Below are 26,210 nucleotides of genomic sequence, written 5' to 3' on the forward strand. Positions count from 1 at the left end.
TACTGGTTAACGACACAAAGCACCACTTGCTTTTGATGCTGAATCGCAACACCACCGGGCCAACGTAAAAGATGCAAGTTTTTTAAACAGCATCTGCTTCTGAGTATCAATAAAAGCATGTATCATCATCTGTGGGATTTCAATCAATTGTAACTGGCCAGGTTTCCATTTCTCTCCATCTCGTTCATGAAACCCTCCCTACCAGCAATTCCTTACCCAAGCAGATGCCCAAGCACACACCGCTTGCAGGCAGTCCCACCGACATTTACCATTAGCAACAGAGCACGCAGCCCGTTTAGGGCGCCAACGGCCGTTCTCGTAGAGTTTGCTTTTAAACCACTCTTACTTCATACTTTACTGCGACCACGTGAAAGCAAAATTCCTCCTCTTACTTACTGGAAGGTTTTGCTTTTTGACTAAAGTTAGTTGTATCCTCTTCCCCCTTTCAGTCATCAAAGATGAGACCTTTGTATCTTGTACTGGTTAATTAAAACACACCTGCACACTTGCCATTTGCAGAAGAAGGTTCCAACAGACCTGAGCAAGCGCAACTTACCTTTTGTCCCAAGACGGGCACTATGCTCCAGTGATTCAGCTTATCAGTCCAGTACATGCTGGGACATTTCAGAGTAGCAGAGAGGCAGGCAGTGCCAAACGACTACTTAAGATGATTGAAAACAGAAGAGGTAACATTAAAAAGTTGAGATTCCTGATGCGTATTTTGGCACTCTCTCCGCATACACTAAACAAGGTATTTTTTTCCTTAGCTTTTTACCATTTTCATTAGAATTGTATTTCTTACCCTGCCAGTTTCAAAACAAAAAGCAGAGGGTTTGTTTTGCATATAAAGATGCTGACTTCTAAGCAACAAACCAGTCCAGGTGGATTAACCTTGCATGTATATATCAAGTTATCAATGAGGAATTAGTACAGGGATCTTCAAGCGTGATTTTCTTCCTGGGGGAGGTGTGCATCAATTATTCTTTAATGCTTTCAGATATATACAGTCATACTTAAATATTTGGAGTACAAATATTAAATGTACAAGGAAATACACTTAATATTTCCGTTCGGTATAACAGACCCACCCATGAAAACTGCTTTTAGAGTGAAGTATAATTCAAGAAAGCTTTACCTTCTCAAAAAGGATTGCAGCAAATCATCCCTCCAAATAAGGTAACAAATAATGTGTATCCACTTGTTTACAGCAAACAATTTAAAAACAATGATCTCTTGCTTAAGGAAAAATATCACCCGTGACTTGGAATTAACTTTTATGTCACTTATGTGTCAATTATTAAAATCCAGTTACTAGATTGAAGCACTGCTCTAGCCAACAGGTTTTAATGGTAACAAATACCTATCAGTTGTGATGCACGTGTTTGTGTCTCTCAAATGTTATTACATAAAAGGATCAAAGGTGGACAGTACATTACTCCGATCCAAAACACAAAAGTGAAAGTGCTACTTCTAGTCCTAATTGCATTAAAAAAAAAGAAAAACCCCAACCAAACCAAACCCAAAACAAAACTAATAGCAGTTCCTCAGTGCATGAATATTTGAATATTTTTTTCCTTGTGCAAGTACTGGTCATCTAAAAACCCAAACCTGTGTTCTTCCTGGTGGGTGTAACGCAAATCTACTTTAAAAAGTTCACAATGGGCTCTTCATGAATGCAAGTTTCCCACAAAACAGCATGCTGTTAAAAGTGTGCAACATGAAGGGAATGCCATCATGCTAGCTGAATGAGATTGGCAAAATATAGTCCTCTGTAAGGTAAGGCAGGGAGATTTTAATACGTAACGAAAGTCAAAACGAGTCCTCCTGCAGCACAAACTGTGGCAGCTGTCTGTCCAAGCACCCTTCCATTTCTGTTCTCAGCATCCTGCAGAGTCCTCCAATTATGCCATATATATGAAGGTGTTGATATCCGACTCATCTCTTCTAATATATTTGTGCTCTATAAGCCATTCAATTTGCTCTTTTATCATTTTCTTTTGTGGCAAGAACATGTTTTTCAATATTTCTACCAGTTCAGTCTGAAGCTGGGCATTAGTAATTTTCTTCCGCATTTTCATTATTTGGATGATAGCCTCCTGGGGAGGGGCAAGAGAAAAAAAAATTAACGTTTAAATGCCTGGGTGATGCAACCAAGTGAACACACCATTAATAGCGGCCTCCTGGTAAGGCAAGATAGAAAGGAAATCTAGGGTTTCCCTCAAAAATCCAATATATGCTGCATTTATTAGCCTAAGCAGATACTGAAATGTTTTCGCAAAGAAGCTGACAAAGGAAAAGAATGAAGCACTGGCAAGACGCAAGAGAGAGAAGACAAGTCCAGTCAAAGCAGAATCTGCAGTTAAATCTTGTGCCTAGAGTGCGAATTACTCACTAAAACGTAATGTTCATTCACCCTCTGAGCAGAAGTTGCCATTTCCAGGGTGACTTGTGATACACCTTGTGAATACCTCATGAAACACAAGCTTAATGTCAAAATGGAGCTCACAAGGAGTCCTCATTTCGTAAATACAAGCAGGCATTAACACTTCTGCTGGAAGCATGGCCAAGATGTTAGGTCAGGGGGTACAACCCACAGTGCGCGTGTCCTGGAATCTAATCTGATAGAAGAGACCTGCAATAGGAAGGTAAGGTGGGGTTCTTGAGACTCCATCGTAGGTAACGATCTCTGATACCCCAAAAAGTTAATTTTTTCATTTTTAGAACTGTCAGCTCAAAATATTTGACATGACTGAAGGACAACCAAGCAGAGGGCTGCAGTCCCTACACCTCACATGTACTTACAAACTTCCCCTCTAAAGAGAAGGTCTCTCAAAAAGTCACACTGCTTCATTTTAAATAGAAGTCGTTGCTTAGTGTGATCCATCTCTGAGATTACTCGCAGTCAAAGAGATGAAGATCAACAACACTGGTGGTGGCTGAAGTCTGTCAACTTTAGCATCTGCTGCCACCCTCCACCACAGAGTTACACCGTCACCACTTGCTTAATACCTGCTTTGTCCTCTTTAAGGACGACGACCTGGTACAGGAGGCTGATAGCCACAAGGGCACAAGCACACATGCAAAATCCAGTATTCACAAAGGCTCCCAGCCAAAGAGCAGAAGTTCCAAAGGGATTCCAAAGCATTCATGTCATACATCAACATCCAAATGTGGACCAGCATGCAGCAGTGACAGTACAACAAAGTAACAAGGCAATTTTAGTTTCCTGTGGCAGTTTACTTGCCTGGGTTCGTAATATTCTTAGCTGGACTATTCCTTCATTTTCCTCTTCCCGCATTCTCTCTGTAGTAAGTTGCAATCGACCAATCAAATTTATCTTGCCCCTTTTCTGAACTTTAGCGTTTTTTCTGAAAAAGTTGCATTGTACGAAAATAAGCAGAAAATACATTTCCAGTGAAGGAATTCCTGTTACATTACAGCAGCGAGGAGTACCATCACGTATCAGATATTTATAGGCTATTAGCATCGCAGCAGTGAGATAGCTGGCTGACAAGTCACAACATCCCCGCAAAACAAATCCTGAATATACGAGTATTACAAAAAAATCCATCAGCTGCAACTGACAGCGTGCACAGCTGAAAGGTTCCTGGTACTATTTTAAAGTGTAAAACTTCAGCAAAATATATTTCTATTATATACAGCTAGGGTTCTTTAGGGGAAGTTTTTACAAAGTTCAGGAAATCGGACCAGTTCATTTTCCATTAAAACAAATGTCTGCCTAGCAGAAAAAGAAAGGACAAATAACAGCTACTGTAACAAAGAAAGCCGATGGCACCCTTCACGGTCACCCACAAACTTTCTGTACAGCCTGTCTCTTCTGGCATGCTCTCTTATCACTTCCCAAAGCTCAGGATCCTGATAACAGGAACAAACACATTGGCCTGGACAAGAAACTAAGCCCCGGGAAAGCCGATTCATCACCTCTCTCTCCCCACAAATCCAGATGTCCAGCTGCTACCAAGAATGAGGTTACTAGCAAGGAGCCAGTTCTGATCATATTCATCAATAAGGGAGGCAAACCCCAAAGTCAAATTTGTTGAATGTGGTCTATACCCTTCAGATATGCTCTCCTCATACTACCCTGTGCTCCAAAGGATTTCAAAGCATTGGTAAGAGAGCACTGAAATAAGGTCACTCCTCTCTGGTGAAAGCCACACCAAAAATCCCAGCTGTTGACAGCGTATCGTATTAGTAAGCAGTTTTACTTTCTTTTTTAACCTATCCTTTTGAAGCTGTGTGTAATCATCAGTGCAGCTCTAGCGCTCCACTTACATGCTGCCTTTCCCATATGAAATTCCATGGGGTCATTAGTAACAGGAAGATAGAAAAGCCTTCAATTTTGCACCTCGTCCTTAGGTGTTTAAGAAATGTAATGTCACAGAAACGTTTGTCTGACGGGGCTGCTGGGGGTCTTCCAGTCCAACCACCTACTTGAAGCAAGACTACTGCCAAAACTAAGTGAGGGATAGGGCTGCAAAGCACGCGTCCAGCTGCATCTTAAAAACTTTCAAGGACAAAGGTGAATTTAAAGTGACTTCCTTTAGTTATAAAATAGCACATTATGATTTTACTTTTCAAACATCATCTTACATTAAACTGAACTCCTGGTTCACCGAGAAGAGGGTTCCTTCTGTAAAGTCTTTGGGTGAATTGACTTGAGGTTCATACAATAAAACCTGACGCTTCAGCTTTGGAAACGCTACAAGAGACTACAGAGAAAAGGGAGGGGGAAAGAATGAAAATAAAACACCAGACTTTCTACAGGGAAACAATTACTTTTTACGAACATAGTTCACTGCTGTGCAGACTGCAGGGAGGGAACCACGTGGCCTTGTTTGGAGCTGCTAGAGGGCAACACGAAGATGCTAGTAAAACCAGAGAGACGACAGAGTTTACCAAATCTCCTTCTGCAGTGGGTTAGTGTAAGTAAAAATCATACGAGCAAGTAAAATGCACGAACTCACGGCTACAGAAGTGGCGTTAAGTCTGATTTACCTGATTTCTTTCTTGATTCTTGAGCTAAATAATTAAAAGTCTGACAGAGCAAACACGTTATTGAAGTTATTTTTAAGCAACATATATTTATCAGGTGTCACTGGTTTCTGAGAATTAGACCAGCCCCACTCCACAAACCACAATCATAACTGTGTGCTTTAGACAGCGTATGGTCAAAAAGATCTTGCTGTTTCCAAAAACTTAAGTTAGATAATGTTGGGTAGAGAGAACGTTACCGTAAAGGCTGTGTGTGCTTAACAGTAGCGCAAAGAGCCAGCGTTCCAACTGATTAATTAGCAAGAAAGGCGTTCACATTTCAGTTTCAAAGTGTTATCTGACAGCGCTTTAAAAATACTAATCCAGTATTTCAGAGCACCAGGAAAAAAAAAAAAAATCAACAAGAAATCTGTTTCAAGAGAAAGGGAAATACCCATAAAGTCCTCCTAAGTTCTGCATCAGGGAGTTCAGTTGCCAGTTTAAGATTTTCAAAGCTGATCTTCTCTCTGGGTCTTTGGTTCCACGCAAACAGCACAGCTAGCTGAAACGTTGTCACCTCCAAGTCATACTGGCCAACCTCGTTCTTAAATGTTATCTGTGAACAGAATGACACGTTTACTTACAAGTGTTTCTGGATCACAAGCTTTCTTACTATTATAAATACACCGAACATAGGGTCAGGGAGATTGACACACCGAAAACTATACACTTACAATTCCATTGGACATGAGGTGGTGCCAGTGCAGTTTTCTACCACTGTGATTCTTTTTATAAAATTCTTCAACTTCTGGAATGAGATCTTCTAATTCCGTGGGCAGCGAGACAAATACCTTTTCAGAACTTCGGGACCAGGCACCAGCATTTAAAATTTTAATATTCACAGAGTCAGCTGTAAGACGATATTGGGTTATGTGAATCTCCAGGTATGACAGATAAAAAAAAAAAGGGCCTTTTGTTTCTGTAACTTTAAATATAATTATGGAGGACTCGATTTTCAGAAAGTAGCAGGGTGTCTACCTACTTCAACATTACGGTACTCTATTTATGCAGCGCTGGCTTTCTGCCAGCCACACTGATTGAAATCTGTTTTTCGGCTTGTCACTGCAGAGCTCCTTAAGACGCAGCTTTACAGCGGATACTTGTAAGCACTACTCAAGGGCTTTCAGCAGTAGCAGGTCCAAAACTGGATGTTCCTCAGCCTCCCTTCATCAGTGAAATTTAATCTCAGAAATGCGATTTAAGCTCTTCATAGCATGCATCCAGCTCTCCTGCTGGCAGGCAGAGGAGGAGCACAGCATGAAGCACTCATGAAGAATGATGAGGGCATAAATGAAGGGGGTAGTTCAGGCATTCACCTGGTTGATACTGATTCAAGCCCCTGCTTGGAATTTAGCTACAAGAGCAGGGAGTCTGTATCTACAAGATTGCTCATAAAGAAAAACCACAATAACTTACAGAACCATATAGCTCCAGTGTCAGCTGTAAGAGAAAGCAGAGTCTACAGACACTTCCAATCTAGGAGTAACAATGCCCTGAAGACTATGTTAAACCTACAGTTGATATAACTTTTAACTCAAGGATCAACAGAATATTTTTCACAAAGAGAAATGAAAAATAGCAAATCATTTGAAAACACTACCTGGTAAAGCAAGTTTATTATTTTTGTGCATTTCTTTGAAGGCCTGGTTCAAGTCTTCAGACACTTTGATATCCTGGAACATTCTAGCCAGCTTGTTTACATAGTCTGCTGGCATTCCTACTTCCTGTGCAAACAAACAGAACACTAAACTATGACATGGACAACTATGAACAAAAAGCTTTAGTTTTTTAAAACAATAAACTCAAAAAACCAAAGAGCATTAAGTACACAAATTTCATCACTTTACAGTAACAGTCTCTCTGCAATGCAATATAAAGGTTTTTTGCATGGATCATAAGTAGTTACCCTTGAGGACACATGATGATTCTTTTAAAGAAATCCAAGTGCTGAAGAACGTATGCATGCATGAAGGAATCAGTGAATTCTGAGATTTAAAGGAATGTTTAAGGCATGCGAATAATACTCTAATCTGCATGAATTTTCATGATTAGAGCACATCTCAAATTATTTATACACCTAAACAAGTACACTGCATTTTGCTCATCTGCATACTGAATATATGAATCCTTCAGATAATTGTATGTGAAATATTTTAAAATCTATCCCTACCACTATTAGGATCAACATTTCTCTTAGAAAAGAGCTGAGCCGTTCCACTTGCACAAAGGGTCACAATAAGACTTAAGTATAAGGTGTCTTGAGTGGGTTGCAATTTAAGGTAGAACTCGCCTTAGCAAGAAGGACATCTAAGTGCAAGAGTGGGAATTAATACCACAAGGAAAAGGCACAACCAAAGAAAGAAAGATGTCAGGCTACTTACTCTGAGCCATTCCACCATATTCTCCTCAATTTCACTATCAGCTGATATATCTAATATCAGGCGTCTCGTTAAGTGAGCTTTGTGATATCGCATGAAAACATCTTTATTCTGTACATATTTAAGTACCAAAAGCTGTCAAAAAAAGCACATTTTAATATATTTATTTGCATTATCAATCAGACAAGTCTTTGAACGCTGACCTAATGCCACTGTAGACTATGAAGAGACTACTTGGCATCGCCCAAACAGCAACTGTGTTAATAACATCACAGGCATCACCTATGAATCTTCTGTAACACCACACCTCCAATCTCTTCATTTGTCAACCATCAAGAACCTTCTCTTATATCAGAAAAGGCATTGCCACCAGTACCTAAGTTTCCTGTATTATTTTCTAGACTAACGTTACACTGTAATACAGCACAGTCTGAGGTAAGCATTAACATAGCAAACTAGTTCCATGAACTGACAGAGAGACACGAAACACCGCATGCTCCAAAAGATTTACACACAGATTTGGTAACGACATAAACGCTTCATTATTATACACTTTACGCAACTGTTTTTGAAGATCGAGGCCTTGACCCACACAGGGAAACAAAACAAACAAATTCATTCTTCAGAATAATTGAGAAGGAGAAAGCAAAAACATACCACTTCTTTAAGCTTTGCTTCAATTTCTTCAGAGGTTAGTTTTTTGCTTAGTGGTGTTTTTCTTAGCAACATGTCACAGTAATTAGCAAGAAGCTCAGGGCATTTGGATTCAGGCTGTGTTTTCAACCCAACACTGAAGAAAAGAACAACAACAGATCTTCAAACTGTATAGAATCCTGCTATTCTGGAGTAGTCACCCTGTTAACAAAACAAACCACTCTTTCAGATCTTGGTGGTGAATTCACATCCTCATTACACTAATGAAAACTAGGGATAACTCCCTTTTCTTCTTGAAAGAATAAATACTACCAAATATTTTCAGACAGCTTCTACAACTTGATCATTCTGACTGCTTTTCATTTTAGCAGTCTAACAATGAAGGATTACATTGAAACGACGGTGTGAAACAACAAACTATTGCATGGCAGGAAGTATTCCAGTAAAGAACTAACAAATGCTGCAGTGAAACGTTTCACCCATCAGTCTGCGCTGATCAAAGTCTCGAGAACAGCCTCCTGCACTGCATCTCACAGGCTGCAAAACCCAATGCACCCACTACATCGTAATGGGGTAACATTCCTTTATAGCAGGTAAAACCAGCAGACTAGCAGCTTGGGGATTAATCACAGATCAAGAAGACGCTACAGGAGGCAGGTTACAGTTCTTCAAAAGGCATGCAAACACAAGGTCTCCTTCTGAACCTGTGTCTAGACTGATGAATAAAACAGAGACAAGGACCAAACCCTATTTCTAGAGTCAGACGGCACCAACTTGATGGCTAGCCCCAAAGGCCTCGAGTAGGAAGGTGTGAGGATGCTCAGGAATCCAGTGTTCTCAGTCACTACCTCACCTGCTCATCAACTAGTGCAGACAGTGCTGAAACTCTTCAGACAACTTGTCCTTTCTAATTCACGAAGCAGCTTGCAGACTAGTGTCTTCTGCCTTCCCAAATCACAGAATGGTTTGGGTTGGAAGGGACGTTAAAGATCATCCAGTTCCAACCCCACTGCCATGGGCAGGGACACCTTCCACTAGACCAGGTTGCTCAAAGCCTCATCCAGCCTGGCCTTGAAGACATCCAGGGATGGGGCATCCACAGCTTCTCTGGGTATAAAGACATACTACAGAGACATTCTGGAGTAAAAGCAGACCACTAGTCTTTTGGCTATTACAAGACAAAACCCCTATTTAATCTATGTTTTCTCAGGTATTTCTGAACAGAAGTCTTCAAGATCCTGACAAGAATGAAAAATTACCAAATTCCACATTCTTAGGCTGAATCTAATGGCACAAGCTAAGCAGGAAAGTTTCATTTTACTTAAACAAGGCTGCATCCACAGACAACTTGAAAGCCTGGGAAGAAGAATACTGAACAGAACATCCCCACCATCACAGTGCTGTCTATGAAATCACTAGGCAGGTTCAGCTTCAGGAGTGAAACACAGTTTGAATGGGGTATTGATTTGGATGCCTCCAGGGGAAATGAAAACATTAGCAGAGACCTCAAAACTCCTCTCCCTTGCCTATATCTACACAAAGTATACCAAGCAAGGATCCAGGTGTACCTCCAGTAACATAAAACCAGCAAGGCTACTCCCAGTCCAGGTGTACCATTAGTCCAACACCAAACACAGAATAAGAAGCAGAATGCTGAACAGTTATTTATACTCATCCACCCCTAACAAGAAGTAATGGGAAGCTGGTAACCCAGCTACATAAGCTGTTTCCATAGTAAATCAGACTACGAATTATATATAAGCAGTCCCAACCACCTAAATATATAGATTCCTACTCAAGTGGCACATGACACATAAATGTTAACAACTGATTGCTACCTTCTCTTGGCTGAGTTAGCGGAGTGGCTACTGTAAGCATGGTTTTTCTTCTGGAGTCACACAGGTCTGCTTAATCTCCTGGAAGCCGTTTAAACTAACCTGGTTATTCCTGCACTGAAACAAAAACGTAACAGCCAGACGGGTCACACTCCTAGCTGGCACAAGGGGAGGTGGTAAACAGCCTGTGGGTGGTTACACCTCAATCAGCCACAGTTATTCCGTAAAGGTGACTGCCTCACTTCGCCCCAGGCCTTTTGCTGAAGCTGCAGCAGAGCTGTACAGCTCGGGTGTGGGGAATTAATAACCCAGAAAGATACTATTAAATTCAGCTAACAAACTGACACATGACTAGAAAAGATCTCCAGCTACTACAAATAAATTTGAGTTTAAACAGACTGATTCAATGATCCACTGCCACGTGAGGAGTGTCTTGCCGGAGGTTGATAAGCAATCCGAAATCCCATAATGCAAAGAACACAAAGCACTTTTAAACACAGTGCTACTTTTCAAAGAGATATTTTAAAAGAAAAGGTCAATCTTCAACAACTTTAAAATCTGGATTTACATGAAGTTTATATGGCTTACCCCTTTTGCTTCAATGGCAATTCAAGTTTAAATATTGTAGCATCATTCACAACCGCTTTGTACGCCTGAAAAATAATTACAGATGATTAGTGCTTTACTCCATTTCTCTCCTTAATGTATGAATCAAAGGTTTTAACTGTCTTTTTAGATTACTGTAATGTGAAATTAATCCGATTGGGTTTATCAGCCCCAAGTTTGCAGATTTGATTTACATGACGAGAGTTCAAATCCTATGGCTCAATTTCCCATTAACTGGTATTTTGCATTTTCCTCTTTCCACTAACATACTACTTTTCTTTAAGCAAAGAAGGGATGGCACAGAGCCAGTTGCATGTCTGAAGTCCCAAGACTACACCCAAACATGGAGTAAACTCTAAACAAATATATTGCGGAATCAGACATTAAGGTGCTCAACACAGAGACCATAATCTGATGTGCTCTACAAGATTACACAGCTGAACACAAATGCAACTTCATGCATGCCTACAACACAAATTAAAAGCTAATAAGTTGGTACTAAGTTCCATCAATATTTTAGTCTGCATATTTACTAGAGTAAAAACACCTTCTAGATTTAAGAGTGAACTAGCACAAGGATTTCAGAGACATCGTACTATGAATTACAACAATTCAACAGTTTCTTCAGCAGAAACACATACCTTATCTCTTGCAGTAAGAAATCTTGGATCATCTTGAAAAGCTTCTTTGACCAATTTACTAAATCGATTAAATAGTGTGAGCAATTGCTCTACATATTTCTCAGAATCCTACAGTCAGAGGCAAAAATGAAATATAAAATTGAGGCTCCACAGAGTATGGTGTGAGCTTATATGTAACCCCCTGATCTGTAGTATCCTCAAGCCAGCATACTACGGAATGAGCATTTTATCTCTATTCTCTGTTCTGAAGAGCTCTACAGCACATAACCCTCACCACAGACTTTCAGGGTAGTATTTTCAATTTACAAGTATGCATATATTAAAAACATAGATAACTTTCAAATACTGTATAATAATGTCTACATAAAAAAAGTTTTCAAGGAGCAATGAAAGGTACATTCTAACTGCTGCAGATACTCAGGCCTCCAGGACCCAGGGAAAAGGTGATAGTAAGCTGAAAAAGAACAATGGGGAAAAAAAAAAACTTTTAATTTCCAGGCTGAACAACCACTCTTTGATTGAAAGCCTATTTCAAATTTCATCAGGAAATTAGAATTCTGAAAAAACTGAATATGCCTTTTAATTTAGGACGCTAACACAGTACTACCAGGTAAGTATCCTGTGCACCTACACACAAGCTTTTCTTTACTGCATATTGGATACATGTTTTAAAGCTACAACTGAAAACATAAGGAATAAAAAATTATTCTAAAGACATTTAAAACTTTCAGTGAATCAAACTTTGGCATTTAAACATAAAATCTTCAAAAATTACTACCATTCACATATATGTCCCACCATTAGAGTATTTAACTTCTGCAAAGTTGTCTTTTCATTGTTGTTCTACTAAAGAACAATACACTTACAGTAGTAATAGTTTCAGCAGCTGCTACCATATCTGCAAGTCCAGCACTAACAATATGTTCTTCCAAGTCTTTTAGCATAGGCTCTATGCCATTCGGAACTTTATCCATCAGTGAAAACATTAAATGCAACTCTGAAAGATACAAATACTGATAAAGCCACCAGTCAAAGACCTGTATAACACCCAAGTATAGTGCATTACTGCTAGGGATATCTCAAGCGGAACACTGAATATGTAATATTCAATATGTCCAATTCATCCCTTAAAAGGAAAAATGCTTTGAATACTCTTCTAATTCTGGTCCCACAAGGAGATTATTCTGAAGGAAAAAAGTGATATTTATTGCAACGTAATACTTGCTTGTATGTATCCTATCACAAACTTGAATAAAACCCTCTGAAGTCAACGACAAACTGGATTAAGTCCAGGTTCCCAGTGCATCTGCCTTGAAATCCCTGGCAAAAAAAACGTGGCGCTCTCAGTTGGAAGCCTATGTGAGTTTATATTCAATCCACACAGTTTCCTACATATGTGATTTTTTTAAATTAAAGCCAAACAGAGCTGTCTTTGCGCCATTTCCAATGCCATCTACAATGTTTTGGTTTAATTAAAAGCACGCCAAATTTTAAAGTAACTAAAACTGACTAAACAGGATTTCTTCCTTTCTGTTTTCCTAAAGAGTTTATTCAATTCTCAATGTTACCCGTTGAAAAACTGATATGGTTTATTTGTGTACTTTTTGAAGGCATTTCAACACTGCTTAAAAAAACCCAACAAAACAACAAACAAACAAACAAAAGTGAAACATGAAGAATCATCTTGACAAAGCTGTCCACAAAGGAACACCTGGATTAAGGCCATCAGATTGTTTTAGAGACCACAGAGATTCGAACTAAGCACAGCAAAGGACTCTGCTTAATGAAGCAGAACAAATTGATCACAGACTCTGATTCTTTTTCTGACAGCAAAATGATAGATTTGCTTAGTTCCTCACTGCTCTATCTACAGCGAAAGGGAATGAAGGCCCTGCCCTTGTTTTCTCCTCTGCAACACTCAGTGACAGCTGCAAGATCCTGTCCCACAGAGGATGAAATATGTGTTATCAACTTCTGTATCCCAACAACTGCTGCAGAACCAAACAGAAAAGCAATGCACAGAGAGGGAAGAAATCCTTTTATGCACTGTTATGTTCTATTAAAGAATGGGAACTACTAACAACCTTCAACAAGAACTTGCAATGCTACTAAAAGACAACTCACACTGGACTAAACGATGGGATTTCAGGAAACTGAGAAACAGAGTAAGAGGTATTCTCCATGCAGTTTAGGTGTACTGAGGTAAGTGATGGGAGAACTGTTTAACACAGGGTAAGTCCAAAAAGCTCACTCAACTTTTACTGGATGTTTTCATCTGTATTTTAAAAAAGGATGAGAGGGAGGAAGAGATGGCACAAAAAGGGAAACAATAAGATATATTAAAGGGTCCTACATCTGTTTCTGTAAGCTAGTGATGGCAGTGATTAAAACAAAAACAACACACCACACCAAAAACCCAAACAGTGGTTTTCCCTATTAAATAGTGGCAAAGAGAGACTTCAGGTGCATCCCTCAAACTGTAGGAAACAAAACTGCCAGATTCTTCAAAGACAGACTTCAGAGTAACAAAACTAAAAGGAACACTTCATTGGAATTTCTTTCAGAATCCGTTATGACACTGAAAGGCACAGAAATCCATCCTGTAGCTATTGGGGCACTTAGACAAAACTTGTTTTCACTCTGTATTCACAAAAGCCAAGTTTACTTCTTATTCTGTTACGAAGGACTTCAAGAATAAAATTTAGACCTCCCACCCCCAATACTATGAGGAAATGAAAACGCACTAAGCCAATTCTGAAGTGCGTTTGCAAGTGATGACACCTTTAATAGGTTTTAGCTGGAAAACATTACACTTCCCTTCCTTTGCATGGCATGTAAATATGAAGTACTTAACGTAGCAGAGTATTTCACAGCAGTGCCCCGCTCGTCGCTGGAAACTCCAGCCTTTTTGTCAGACACTGTTTAATAAAGAAAACATCTGGGGCAAGTACTATCAGAAGGACGCATGCATAAGTGAAGTGTAGCAGAGGATACTATCAGATGTTTATATTACTATGTACAGTTCCCATCTTTAAATAAATTTTTAATCACCTGCACTTGTTTAAAAAGCACAGGTAGGTCTAGGGAAAAAGATGTTGAGTCCTCGTATCCTAAACGGAAGTATTCTGCATAGCAGCAGCACCACGGGGCAGATGTAGCCAGAAGGGAAAAGACGGCTATGTTAATACTTCTACAAGTTTTAAAACAAAGATGCTTTGGATGAACCTTTCTAAAGCTCTGCATTTAAAGAAGCCGCCTGTATTCTCCCGAAGGCTGTAACATACACTCGTCAGAAGTTTGATGGCTTTCTAGATTTAGCTCTGGACTCCTGCCAGGAATCATGCTGCTAGAGGAACAGATGAGTATGACATAGTTTTGAGGTCAAATATTTTCTGAAATGCTAGCTTTAGAAGTATTTTTTACACTGTTCTACATGATAAAACCATTTTCACATTTACATAGAAATGAAAACTTCATATAGACATTAATAAATAGTCCCTGGCTGCAGGATACTGAGGATTTTGAGTTAATTCAAAAAAGAATTAATTTGTGATTTCAGCTTTTATTTTTTTCCATTTCCCTACCTGAATTATAACATTTTAATAACTTCTCTAGTTTGCTTTACCATACAGGACCAACACAAAACTTTCGAATCACACCAACCTCTCAATTTATGGCAGCAGAGCTTAAAAAAAAAAACTTTAAAAAACTTCAAAAAAGCATGCAGACCTAACTTCCAATACTCACAGTAACATATTGGCTATAAAACCAGATGAAAAACTTGCAGAGATTCTGTTCATGGACCTACTGGTCCTGCACCGATCATCAGAAGAAGAAAAGTTTCCCCATGCTTTTCAGAAAAACCAGCTTTGTAAAGAGATGCTTTACTTTTTTCCAGGGTGATGGGGGTAGTGGGAGTGAAAGGAAGGGGGAGTGTTTGTATCTGAACTATTCAAATAGAAAATGAGACGCATGCAACATTTACCAGAGTTGTCGACATGAGGAAGGTAAGTTGTAGGAAAAATAAAGAAAACAGAGCACAAAACATTCTTTTCTTTCAAGTACGATGAGAGCTACCCAGTCACTCAAATTAGGGTATTGTACATACAGATTTCAGAAGTGATAAAAAAAATACTAACCAATGATGGTTGTTTTGTGGGATAAAACTGCCCATGTGCAATATTTTATCTACAAAACATTACTGCCATCTATTAAAACTAGTAATTTGATATGTCTACAAACAAATCTATTTTTATGCAGTTGATGCTGAGTTCATCCTGCACTGTTCTTGAAGCTTCACTTACTTTCTGTTTCATTTCGTTTGATCATGCCTTGGCATTCAGCTAAAATAGTCTCTTTAAAAGATGTCACCAGGGCATTGACGCAGCACTCCATTAGCTGAAATATATTAAACACAGAATTAGCTCATTTAGCCATCTGAACACCGAGGTCTGATCTGTCTCAAGTTTGCTGTGACACAAAATCTAGCCTGTTCTCAATAACTATGCTCTATAAAATAATTCATTCACTGATTCATAAAAGTATGTCTAGTTTGGATAAAATCTATACAGGAAACTATATTTCTGCAAAATGTGTAGATTAGTAAATGTGGTAAACTCCCTCCAAACCAGTAATGAGCTTAGTATTTCTGTCGCCTCTTTTCTCTCAAGGGAGCCATCACTTCTGGAACACCAACTACCCTACTTAGTTTCCAAGTATACATCCAAGAGCTAAGAATAGTTCTCATTCCAGCATACCCTATTTGGTCCAGGCTGGTTGCCTGAACAAGACACTGGCTAGATCTAGAACAGAAACTGCCCGTACACGTCAGGTCCATCTCTCTTTTCTCAGCCCCATGATACAGGTCACAATTTATAGCCGTGCTAAATTAAAGATTTACAACTTAAAAACATAAAATATATTTTGATCCACTCTAGAAAATTCGGATTTAAAGGGTCTTTATTTAAAATAACCTGTTTCCTGTACAAATTTCACCACAATTATGAGCTATTCATTGCAATTAAATTATCTGAATCTGAACTGTGTCAAACATTGCTCAAGGTGGGGGAAGGCGAAGGAAAAAAAAGGAAAAAACATCTTCTATATTAAACATTCATGTTTCAGCCTAAGAGGAAATCAAGAACAGTTTTAATGTAATCTCCATTGCTCCTCTGGACTGCAATGAACAGCAACTCTTTCAGATATTCTGTATGAGCACTGAGAAACCCTTTACCTGATAGATTGGCCAGCTTACTTTCAAACATCATTCTCATCCACTGTTAAGCAAAGGGAAAAAATCATACCTGACTCAAAGTGAAAGACTTGAATAAAAACCTGCCCTTCAATCTGAACTTGTGATCTACTTTTGCTATTAAAACATCTTCAGAAATTGTAAATTGCCAGACTGGAAAGTAATACAGGTTTTTTCAAGAAAAGATATAATGAATGACTAAAAACATAAAATCAACCGTTTCACATCAATCTACTGCTACAAAATAATACCACAACACACACATTAAGTCAAAACTGCAACAGAATACTACTATATCAATATAAAACACAGAAATTTTCTACACATTATACTTACTGCTTCTACAGAGTTACATTCACGCCTTGTTTCTAAATACCGTAGTGCTCTTTTCTCCTCTTCTTTCAGTTTAGCATCTGCCTGTGCAAAAGCAGAACAGCATCATTTTAAGTACTAACACTTTCCGAAGAAAGTTACAACAGAATTTTTACTTACATATTTCATATAATTCTGTACACCATTTTGCTGTAAATAAGAAGGAGCCTGTGTTCTATAAAATCTCTCTGTCGAATCCAAATATGCCTTTTCAAAGTTATCCCGATATATCTGAAGTTTATCCTCAGGATTAGAACAAAGGTTAACTGCAAAGAGAAAGCCCAAACTTACTCTCAGGTCTTGGAAACTGATGTGGCTAATAAGCAGCAAGTCTCTCTCATTAAAGTGAGTCTTACATTAAAGGGTTGCATTGAACAATTTGAAGTATCCTATAAATACACTCTGATCCCTAAAGGTAACCAAAATTGTTCAGCCTTTCCTCCAAAAACATTTAAGGAACTGGAAAGAACTGCATACCTATCTCCATCATTTTAGACATTCAACCCTGGTAACCAGAAATACACATACAATTGCAAAATTGGAAAAAAAAGAAAAACAAACACCACAAAAGCTCGGCATACTGCCTAAAAAAGTGAAAATTTCTCTACCTGACTGAGCAAACAGCTTTTCTTAGACACTGGTCTCAGAATCCCAGTGTCTTCATTTTAGACAATTCTTTTGCATTGTTTTGGGGTTTTTTTTCTGCTTTAGAAGAATGGAGACGCTGAGCTTACAGCTACCCAACAGTGCTTTGCACTACTTGGAAAAACATTTCCACTTGCTTCTGAACTGTTACAGAGAAATGAATAATGTCCTTAAATTAAATACACTTTAAAAAAAAATTAGAATTGGACATCTATAAAGCCATCCGAAAGAATTTAGCCACAGGTTTAATTCAACAGACTGCAGAGCTCTGAAGAAAGAGGCAGTCAACAGTGACATGTCATAGAAGTTTCAGATACAGAGATCTGCCTTCCCAAGAAGAAAAAGCCTGGGAATCTTACACGCAGCCTGTTTAGCTGTTTAGCTTCAAACAGCCTGCAGAATCAGAAACAGTATGGAAAGGAGCACAGAGATAAGTTTAGCTGCAACTTAAAAGGCCCAAAAGCAGTTTGCTCATCCAAAACACTGATTCTGCAGTAACTGATGGGTAGCCAAATTACTCAGAGGTTAAAGATTTTAGAGAGAATTTAACTGGTATCACATACCAACAACAAATCAACATGAAATACTGAGATAATCACTCCAATCCTACCACCACAACTCTCAACTCTGTATGACGAAAATTCATGTACTAAAGGGAAGAGACAACAAGGACCAGTCTGTGCAAGACATACCATACGATTCCCGCACTCCAATTACTAGCTGGGAGTCGAAAGCTTCTCCTAGCCTTTCAGCATGAACTAGCTTCATTGCACTGTCCTGAAGCCTGTTTTTTATGTTTGAGAAGATGGATTCGTTCCACGTGTCTAGCATGAGCTGCATATCAGGAAGAAAAAAAAAAAAAAATCCTGTCAGAAAGGTACACACAGACCTAAGTTTGTGTAAAAGCAATACAAGAGATCAGAAACAGAAATCAAACAATTTATAACAGTTTTCAGGTTATATACAGCAATTCAACTACCTTAGAACTTGATATTGCTCTGAAGTTGTGAAAGTACTACTCAGCTTACACTCCAAGCTTACTTTACTGAACTGGACAGCTAGGGGAAGCAGTATTTGATTCATACATAATTCCATAACCCTGTGACACTTCCAGAGTTCTCAGTAATCAGTCAAATAACCTTTTCAGCAATGCAATATGTCAGGAGTTGCCATTTCAGGGGGTAATTTTGAGCCAAACATCCAAATAGAGTTCACTACTTGCCAGGCTCAGCCTTAAACAAAACCAAAGACTCAATTAACAGCAGAGGCACGTGAAGAAAAAAACAGATGGGTTTGGATTTAGGTAACATGTTTAACATGCACGTAATGCATATATAATTTACAAAAACTCCAAACCTCATCTAAGCACTACAGAGGTCAAAAATGAGTAATGGGGGCTCCAAACAAAATCGTCATCACTCAAAGGGTCCCTTCATATTCCGGGGGGGGGGGCGGGGTTTTTTTCTGTGATTGCTACTGACACTGCTGCACACATGTTGCACTACACCTGATCACCAGACCCAACATGCTGCAGCTGAGCAATGCTAAAAGCTCACGTGCAGGCCAGGCCACACTTACCACTTACGTTCACCTAAGCTCCACCAGCTCGTCATAAAGCATGCTATGTGTTTGTTAAAAATCTTAATTTGCTTTAGAATTCAAGCTACTGGGTTGTGTTGGGTTTTTTTTTCTCCTCTTGAGACACTGGATCTGGCTCTTCCACATGTCACTGAAAACCTCAGGAAAGCATGCAAAAGCTTAAAAGATAATTTTTATTTTGTCTCTCCAACTCATGCCGTTTCACTGCTGTAGAAGAAAGCTCAAACTTACAGAATCTTCAAACCTGACAGTGACAGCTACGAATGTAACTGAAGCATGCCAACTGTCAGCCTAGACTGGTAGTGGAGAGCAGGCCGGAATAGTAACGTTTACCAAATCAAACTTCACGTCATGACTGTAAATAAGCTCAGTGCAAACGAGCTTAGGACAACTTGACACAGTTGTATGGCAAAGCTAAGAATAAAGGTTAGATGGTCTTATTCCATTCTTGCATCGTGTGTTTTAGATTTTAACCCAGCAAGCATCCAATAGAAGTCAGATATCCTTTCAGGCGAGTTAAGTTTACCACCCTTTATTCTTAACTGTCTTGTAACTTTCTCTCATTTTCAGCTGTATTTCCATTTTTGTGAAGTAGTGTTGGAAGGGAACCACTGTTCAAAACGTCAGAACATTCTCAGCACCAAAGCTTTATTTGTTTACACGGCCTCGATTACTTTTTTCATTGCTTAACATTACCGATGAACTGTACAATCACAGAATGGGTTTACAAGAGCTGAAATGAGTAAAAAATAGAGCAGAAAACAGTGAGACAAGTCAAGCAACCTGGCAGGCACATCAGCAGCTTTGTCACAGTCGAACTGCTTTCAGACATTACAGATGTGGAATTTTTATGGAGATATTTGAAGGAAAGCACACATATCATTTTGGGTGACTATGTGAAGAACTTCTGAAGTACAGGAAAAGTTTTCACAAGGCGCTTTTCAGAAAACTACTGCGAACAATCCCAAAACCAGGAAGCAACCTTCAGCAGAGGATATGCAAAAATAAGATAGGCTGGGGACTCTGGGCTTTGATGTCCCAATCATGAGATGGTCCTAACTTGACTGCATATGGGGCATAAGACACATCTCCATCGGTTTCAGGCCTGAACAAAATCACTGGTTAGACACCAATTCTTTCTCCCAGTTCCTTAACACTACTTTCTCCACTCCACCTTCTTCTTACTGTCTTTGCTGCTGCCTTCTGCATACAACAGTTAAGAGTTCAAGTTACCCAGATTCTGGGGAGCCTAGCAAGATGACATACTTTCTCCAACAATGAAAACAAAAAAAGTAACTTGAGGTGGTGATCCTTGTCTTTACTCCTATTCTCTTTTCCTTTCCTTCAAGAGGTACAAAGGATCAGATGTCAAAATAGGAGGGTGAAGAAAAAAAAACCTCCCCAAAGTATTGCATTTGAACTATTTTGTTCTTCTCATCCTGGAGATAAGAGGGACAGTTAAAATGATATTCAGTCCCAAATGAAAAACTGAAATTGCCTTTCCCTAACAATGAAAAGGGGTAATGAATAATGTTAGCTAAAGAACTTAACACTTTACACCTGATAAACTCCATTTTTCTTATAATAAAAGACTAAAGCAATTTCAAGGACCATTATTCATAGGACTCAGGACACTCAGCTCTCCACACTCAAAACCCTAGACCTTCTTTAGGTGTTTGACATGAAACAGTAAAAAGATCACATTCACAAGATTCTAAATGTCCAATCTGCATTGATGTAACTGACAGTAGGAGGACAAAGGGGAAATCAGGAAATCAATAGACATATTGAACTTGAGATGACAATATTTAATTGGTCATTTACAAAATGCAGAGATGTGTGCCAGTTAAGATCTTGGCCTAGGGAAATAAACTAGGAGTAGAAAAACTACTCACAAGTATATACAAGTACACTTGCTACTCACAAGCATAAAAACAGTATGTGAATTTACAATTGCCTCCTGCCTCAGGATTCAAGTCATAATTAAAACAAAACCAACAACAAAAATGCCCCAAACAAACCCAAAGCCTGACAAAGAAGTGGTTTAATCGCCCAAACAAAACTTTTAATAGCCAAAGCAAAACTGCAGAAACAGAATGAAATTACTGTGGGGAAAAAAAGTTGCAGGGTTGTCCTGACCCTCCCACTGAAGCAAAGCAATGCTTCCAGCCATGTAATAACATGGCTGGTGCAATTTCACCTTCAGCTACAGAATCCCTTCTGTACTATTACAGCAAGCAGGACAGCGCGCAACAGAACTTACCTTTCGAACAATACTGTCTTCTACATTAGACTTCTTGTTGCTGCCCTGCTTGCCCATTAAAGTAATCTCTAATTGACAAAAGGGCTTGGGCAAAATATCACACTGTGTGAAGAACTTGCGCCACTCCACTATATAGGCTTTTAGTAAAGCTGTATCATCCTGGTGACTCAGCACTCTCTGGAGGAGAGGGAAGAAGAGGAGGTAATTTTTAAACCATTTTCTGCACAAAATATTTTCAGTATAAGCCAAGTCAATCCATAAGAAATTCTGCATATTTAAGTGCCATTTAGTTTAGGGCAGTAGTTACCAGCCCATGGCATCTGGAAAGGAAACACCAAAAAAGTAGTCAGCATGTTTACATTTTCCATGTTTCCTTTTTTTTTTATTTTTCAGCCATCTGCAAGTCAAACACATCAAAACCTTTGGTCCAAAGGCATGTACTGGTACAACCATACGTAAAAAAAATTCAATAAACCCATAAAGACTATGTTACGTGCTATACAGTGAAAAGTTTAATGCGATGGCATAGAATGATCTTTAAGTACTCTTCCAACCCATGATCTATAAATCATAAAATGGTTGGCATTGAAAGGATCCTTGAGTTCCAACCTCCCTGCCATGAGCAGGGACACCTTCCTCTAGACCAGGTTGCTCAAAGCCTCGTCCAGCCTGGCCTTGAGCACTTCCAGGGATGGGGCATCCACAGCTTCTCTGGGCAACCTGTTCCAGTGCCTCACCACCCTCTCCGGGAAGAACTTCTTCCTGATATCTAACACATAACCTACTGACCTTTCATTAGACCCAGACAGCTAGTTCACGTGTATTTTATTAGTGCCTGGAAACTACAACTACATCGTAGAGTGGCTATCAGAGTGCCTACAAAGCCGCACTCCAAACAACAGCCAGCGCAGGCCACATCAAAGGCCCCAGCTCAGCACAGCATCTGTGAATGTAAGCAAGCTGATGGAACTTACAAACGAACATTTATATGCCTGGTTACACAAAGGCCTATATGAGAAACTGTATTCCTTTAAGCAAACCCGTAGTGATGTAAATCTCTTGACTAAAGAAAGATTTTATAGACTTTTATTTTCTCCTTTCCAAACCTGTGGTTTTTTTTTTTTTTAAATCCCACAATCACCCCTTCTTTTAAATCTCTTCATGCAGAACACATCTTTTTCTATACATTTTACAAAACCAAAAAATTCCTTTGAATCTATATAGATGATGTCAGTCGTTTGGGGTGAAGCCCATAAAAGCAGACAGCTAAGCTTGCAGGGGTATTTCTAGTATGCCATACACATGGCTTATTTTAAAGCCATCCACGAACATGTCAGCGCAGCACTGAAGCTAGACAAAACTTCGGGGTTTCAGACTGTAATTTCTTACAGAAAATTTTGCCTTGAGAAGTTTTCAACCGAATGAAGATTCCATAAGTACTGTTGGCTAAACAAAAATAATGCTGTGTTTCGGGGTTTTTTTAAATACCACACAAAAATCACTGCCTACCCCAGTTGCAGGACTGTGAGAAAACAATGAGCCAAGGCAAATGCTCAAGGCTGTCTTCTTTTTGTCAATAGAAGTAGGCAGAGTAATTATGATCTCCAAGACATCACAACATTTCAAACAAAAAAGCAATGCATTTAGATCCAATGAAAGTCAGAACTATTTGGTTATTCTTCCAACGATATGAAGTTATGAAATGTTAAGGACTTACAGCTTGTGCCTGTTTAATAAAATCAAGGATGTCTTCCTTCAGAGCCTGATGGATTTTTGCTGGACCTTTATCATCCCACAAGCAAACTGCATGTACATCTCTAGAAAGCAATTTATCCAGATATTAGTAACAGCCACTCCAAGTTTAATGCTGTAATGTATGAGGCTTAAACAGTCATAATTTAAGTGCGTCTAAGGCATTAATACACTTTCTATCTATCACTGTCAAACAATACACCGTTAGATCCAGTGACACGTGCAAGACGTGCTTGGGGAAAAGGCTGATGCTGTAAGAAAGTCTTGGAAGCTAGCAACAGTAACGTATCTAGGAAAAGGCGATGGTTGAGAAGAAATGTAGAAGCCAATCCTGTTTTCAGTATCTATGCAATAATCCTTATCATTAAGGTCAATTGTTAAAGCTTTTCTTTGACAATGACAGAAACCACTTGCCAGCAGAAGCATTACTACTCAGCCCATGTTGTTCTAAAATACTCTGATTAACAGGCAGCCCTCTCTCACAGTTTCATAATGCAAGCACTACAACATCCTTGTGCTACAAAGGAAACGGACCTTCCTTGCGAGAAATTTGAGCTCAGGGGGATCAGGTAATTTAAAAGACGTTCTAATTTGTTTAATAAGATCACTTAAACATTTCATGACAGCGGTAGCATTTTAAAGTGAAACCCAACTGAAGAAGAGCTACCAAAGAGCATCACAGCGCAAAAATCCATTAATGACTTTTAATCAACATTCAAATGAATTCCTGGTTTTCCTAGCTGACAGCCCAGCAAGTGTAACTTAAGTCCTATTTTCTTTCCATACTGAAGACTGAATGAAGCCAGTTACACTCCTAACCACACATCATACATGATGTGGCCTAGCAAGCCTTTTTTTGACTCACTACATTTCTCTGGTAGTTCTTCCTCCTTTCAATAAGGTCACACCTTTGCAGGAAAGCAACTATATAATCTAAACGTATGACTTTGTTCCTATTAAATCAATAGTTACCATAGGCTCACAGTATGGTTTGGGCTGGAAGGGCCCTTAAAGATCATCCAGTTCCAACCCCCCTGCCATGGGCAGGGACACCTTCCACTAGACCAGGTTGCTCCAAGCCTCATCCAGCCTGGCCTTGAACCCTTCCAGGGATGGGGCATCCACAGCTTCTCTGGGCAACCTGTGCCAGTGCCTCACCACCCTCTCCAGGAAGAACTTCTTCCTGATATCTAATGTAAACCTCCCCACTTTCAATTTAAACCCGTTACCCCTTGTCCTGTCACTACAGACCCTTGTAACAAGTCCCCCCCAGCTTCCTTGTAGCCCCTTCAGGTACTGGAAGGTGCTATAAGGTCTCCCCGGAGCCTTCTCCTCTCCAGGCTGAACAAGCCCAACTCTCTCAGCCTGTCCCCATAGCAGAGGGGCTCCAGCCCTCTGAGCATCTTCGTGGCCTCCTCTGGACTCGCTCCAACTGGTCTACATCCTTCTTTAGTTGAGGGCCCCAGAGCTGGATGCAGTATTCCCGGTGGGGTCTCACAAGAGCAGTGTAGAGGGGCAGAATCCCCTCCCTCGACCTGCTGGCCACACTGCTCTGGATACAGCCCAGGATACAGTTGGCCTTCTGGGCTGCCAGTGCACACTGCTGGCTAACGTCCAGCTTTTCATCCAGTTATTTCAATACAAAAGCATTTTTTTTAGTTTAACTGAAAAGACAAAACTTAAAGGTAACAAAAAACAGTCCTTTGACTCAGATCAAAGGTGCTGGCCCAGGATTTGCAGAGGCCTACCAAACTTGTGAGACTTAGGCAATTTTTTCATGCAGAAAAGGTGTTACTGTAGTTAAAATGCCACTGTTCCCTGACAGCAATACTGGATATTTATACTTAAAAGGCAGGTAGAAGACACCTACAGATTTTGAAATTTTATTAGAAATCTTAACAAAGAGCACTGTCCAAAAATATGACCCTAGGAGCATGGGATCCCTTCCAGCAATATCCTTAATTTAGCCATAAAGTTATTTAAGTTCGATTTAGTAATTCAGCTATAAGAAAATTGATAAATGGAAAATTTCAATACCGAGTAAGAATTATTGAACTGTTTATTAAAAATGAAAGCAATGACTCAGAACTGAATTTGTACCTTAACTACCACGTTTCTGGCAACTACTATAGCCATGACATCATAAGATATTAAAACTCATTACATGATAAACTACCTTTCCTTTTGGTTGGCAGAAAAGTGTGACAGGTGCAGTAACATGGGTGTCAAAAGAATCACTGCACCGTCCTCATCAACAACAGCAATAAAGATACAGACTGCAACAAGACTGTGTTTAAATAAGAAACAATTTTGTGACAGATTTTAAAAAGCAGGAGAGACCATGGTAAAGCTGCAACTGTACTTGAGGGAAAATAACTATGTTGAGGCAAAGATTATTTTAGATATACTTTCAATATGTATGTTTTAACTCAATTCCGTATCATGTTGGCAAAGGTCACAGGATGGTTTTTAAGAAAAAAATCATCACCTAAGAGGAGGCAACTTCTGGCTTTTTGGAAGGAGGAAAATGACAGAGTTCTTAAAAAGTACAATAATGCAAACACTGCCCGAAAAATACTATATATATTATTCTGAGGGTATGAAACTATTCAAATGATACCAGTTAAATTGCATTACCCCATTACTTCAGTAGCATTCTTAAGTTATTTTAGAAGAAAGCCATTCAAATCAGAATAATGTAACATTCAGAAAACTGCCTTTAAATGAACTTGCTGCCACAACAGAAACATCTCCTCACTAATTCTGACAAAAGCTCTGTGGGCAGATACAAAGCTTGGTTACTATGGTCAGCTGAAGTCAAAAGTTCTGCTGTTCTTTCTCCATCCTGTTTGCAAAGATCTGAATCTCAGCAAAACTCTACCTTTGCACATTTACAGTGATGAAGGTACACCTACCACTTAATAAAACTTACACTAGTACTGTTGTTCTATTTGTTCCCACACAGTCCATGTCATATGTGACTTCTGTATCGGGAGTAGTACCGTAACTACATGCCCATTATGCAGAAGGATGTAAGACACTAAAAAATTACTTACGAAAACAGATCAAACCATTGCTGTTTTGTGACAGACTCCTGACGAAGAAGTTTCAGAACAATAGGGCGCATGAAATCCCATTTGTCTTCAAACTGCAGTGAACCTT

At 39.3% G+C, this 26,210-nt stretch overlaps 1 protein-coding gene across 1 annotated transcript; it reads right to left on the reverse strand.

The window, feature by feature from the left end:
• Positions 1–1,272: 1,272 nt before the first annotated feature.
• Positions 1,273–26,210, reverse strand: CUL5 (cullin 5). The gene is made up of 18 exons (XM_010152144.1): positions 26,105–26,210; positions 23,014–23,113; positions 21,297–21,473; positions 18,127–18,268; positions 16,910–17,055; positions 16,754–16,834; positions 15,471–15,564; positions 12,033–12,163; positions 11,167–11,274; positions 10,508–10,572; positions 8,088–8,220; positions 7,434–7,565; positions 6,653–6,776; positions 5,727–5,902; positions 5,447–5,608; positions 4,612–4,730; positions 3,245–3,368; positions 1,273–2,096 (listed from the first exon to the last, which is right to left on the reverse strand). Exons 1-18 carry the CDS (start codon positions 26,173–26,175, stop codon positions 1,902–1,904), a joined length of 2,280 nt encoding a protein of 759 aa, XP_010150446.1. The 5' UTR covers positions 26,176–26,210; the 3' UTR covers positions 1,273–1,901.

Source organism: Eurypyga helias, unplaced genomic scaffold (genome assembly GCF_000690775.1).
Source record: "Eurypyga helias isolate BGI_N326 unplaced genomic scaffold, ASM69077v1 scaffold1455, whole genome shotgun sequence".
In the NCBI taxonomy this organism is placed as follows: domain Eukaryota; kingdom Metazoa; phylum Chordata; class Aves; order Eurypygiformes; family Eurypygidae; genus Eurypyga; species Eurypyga helias.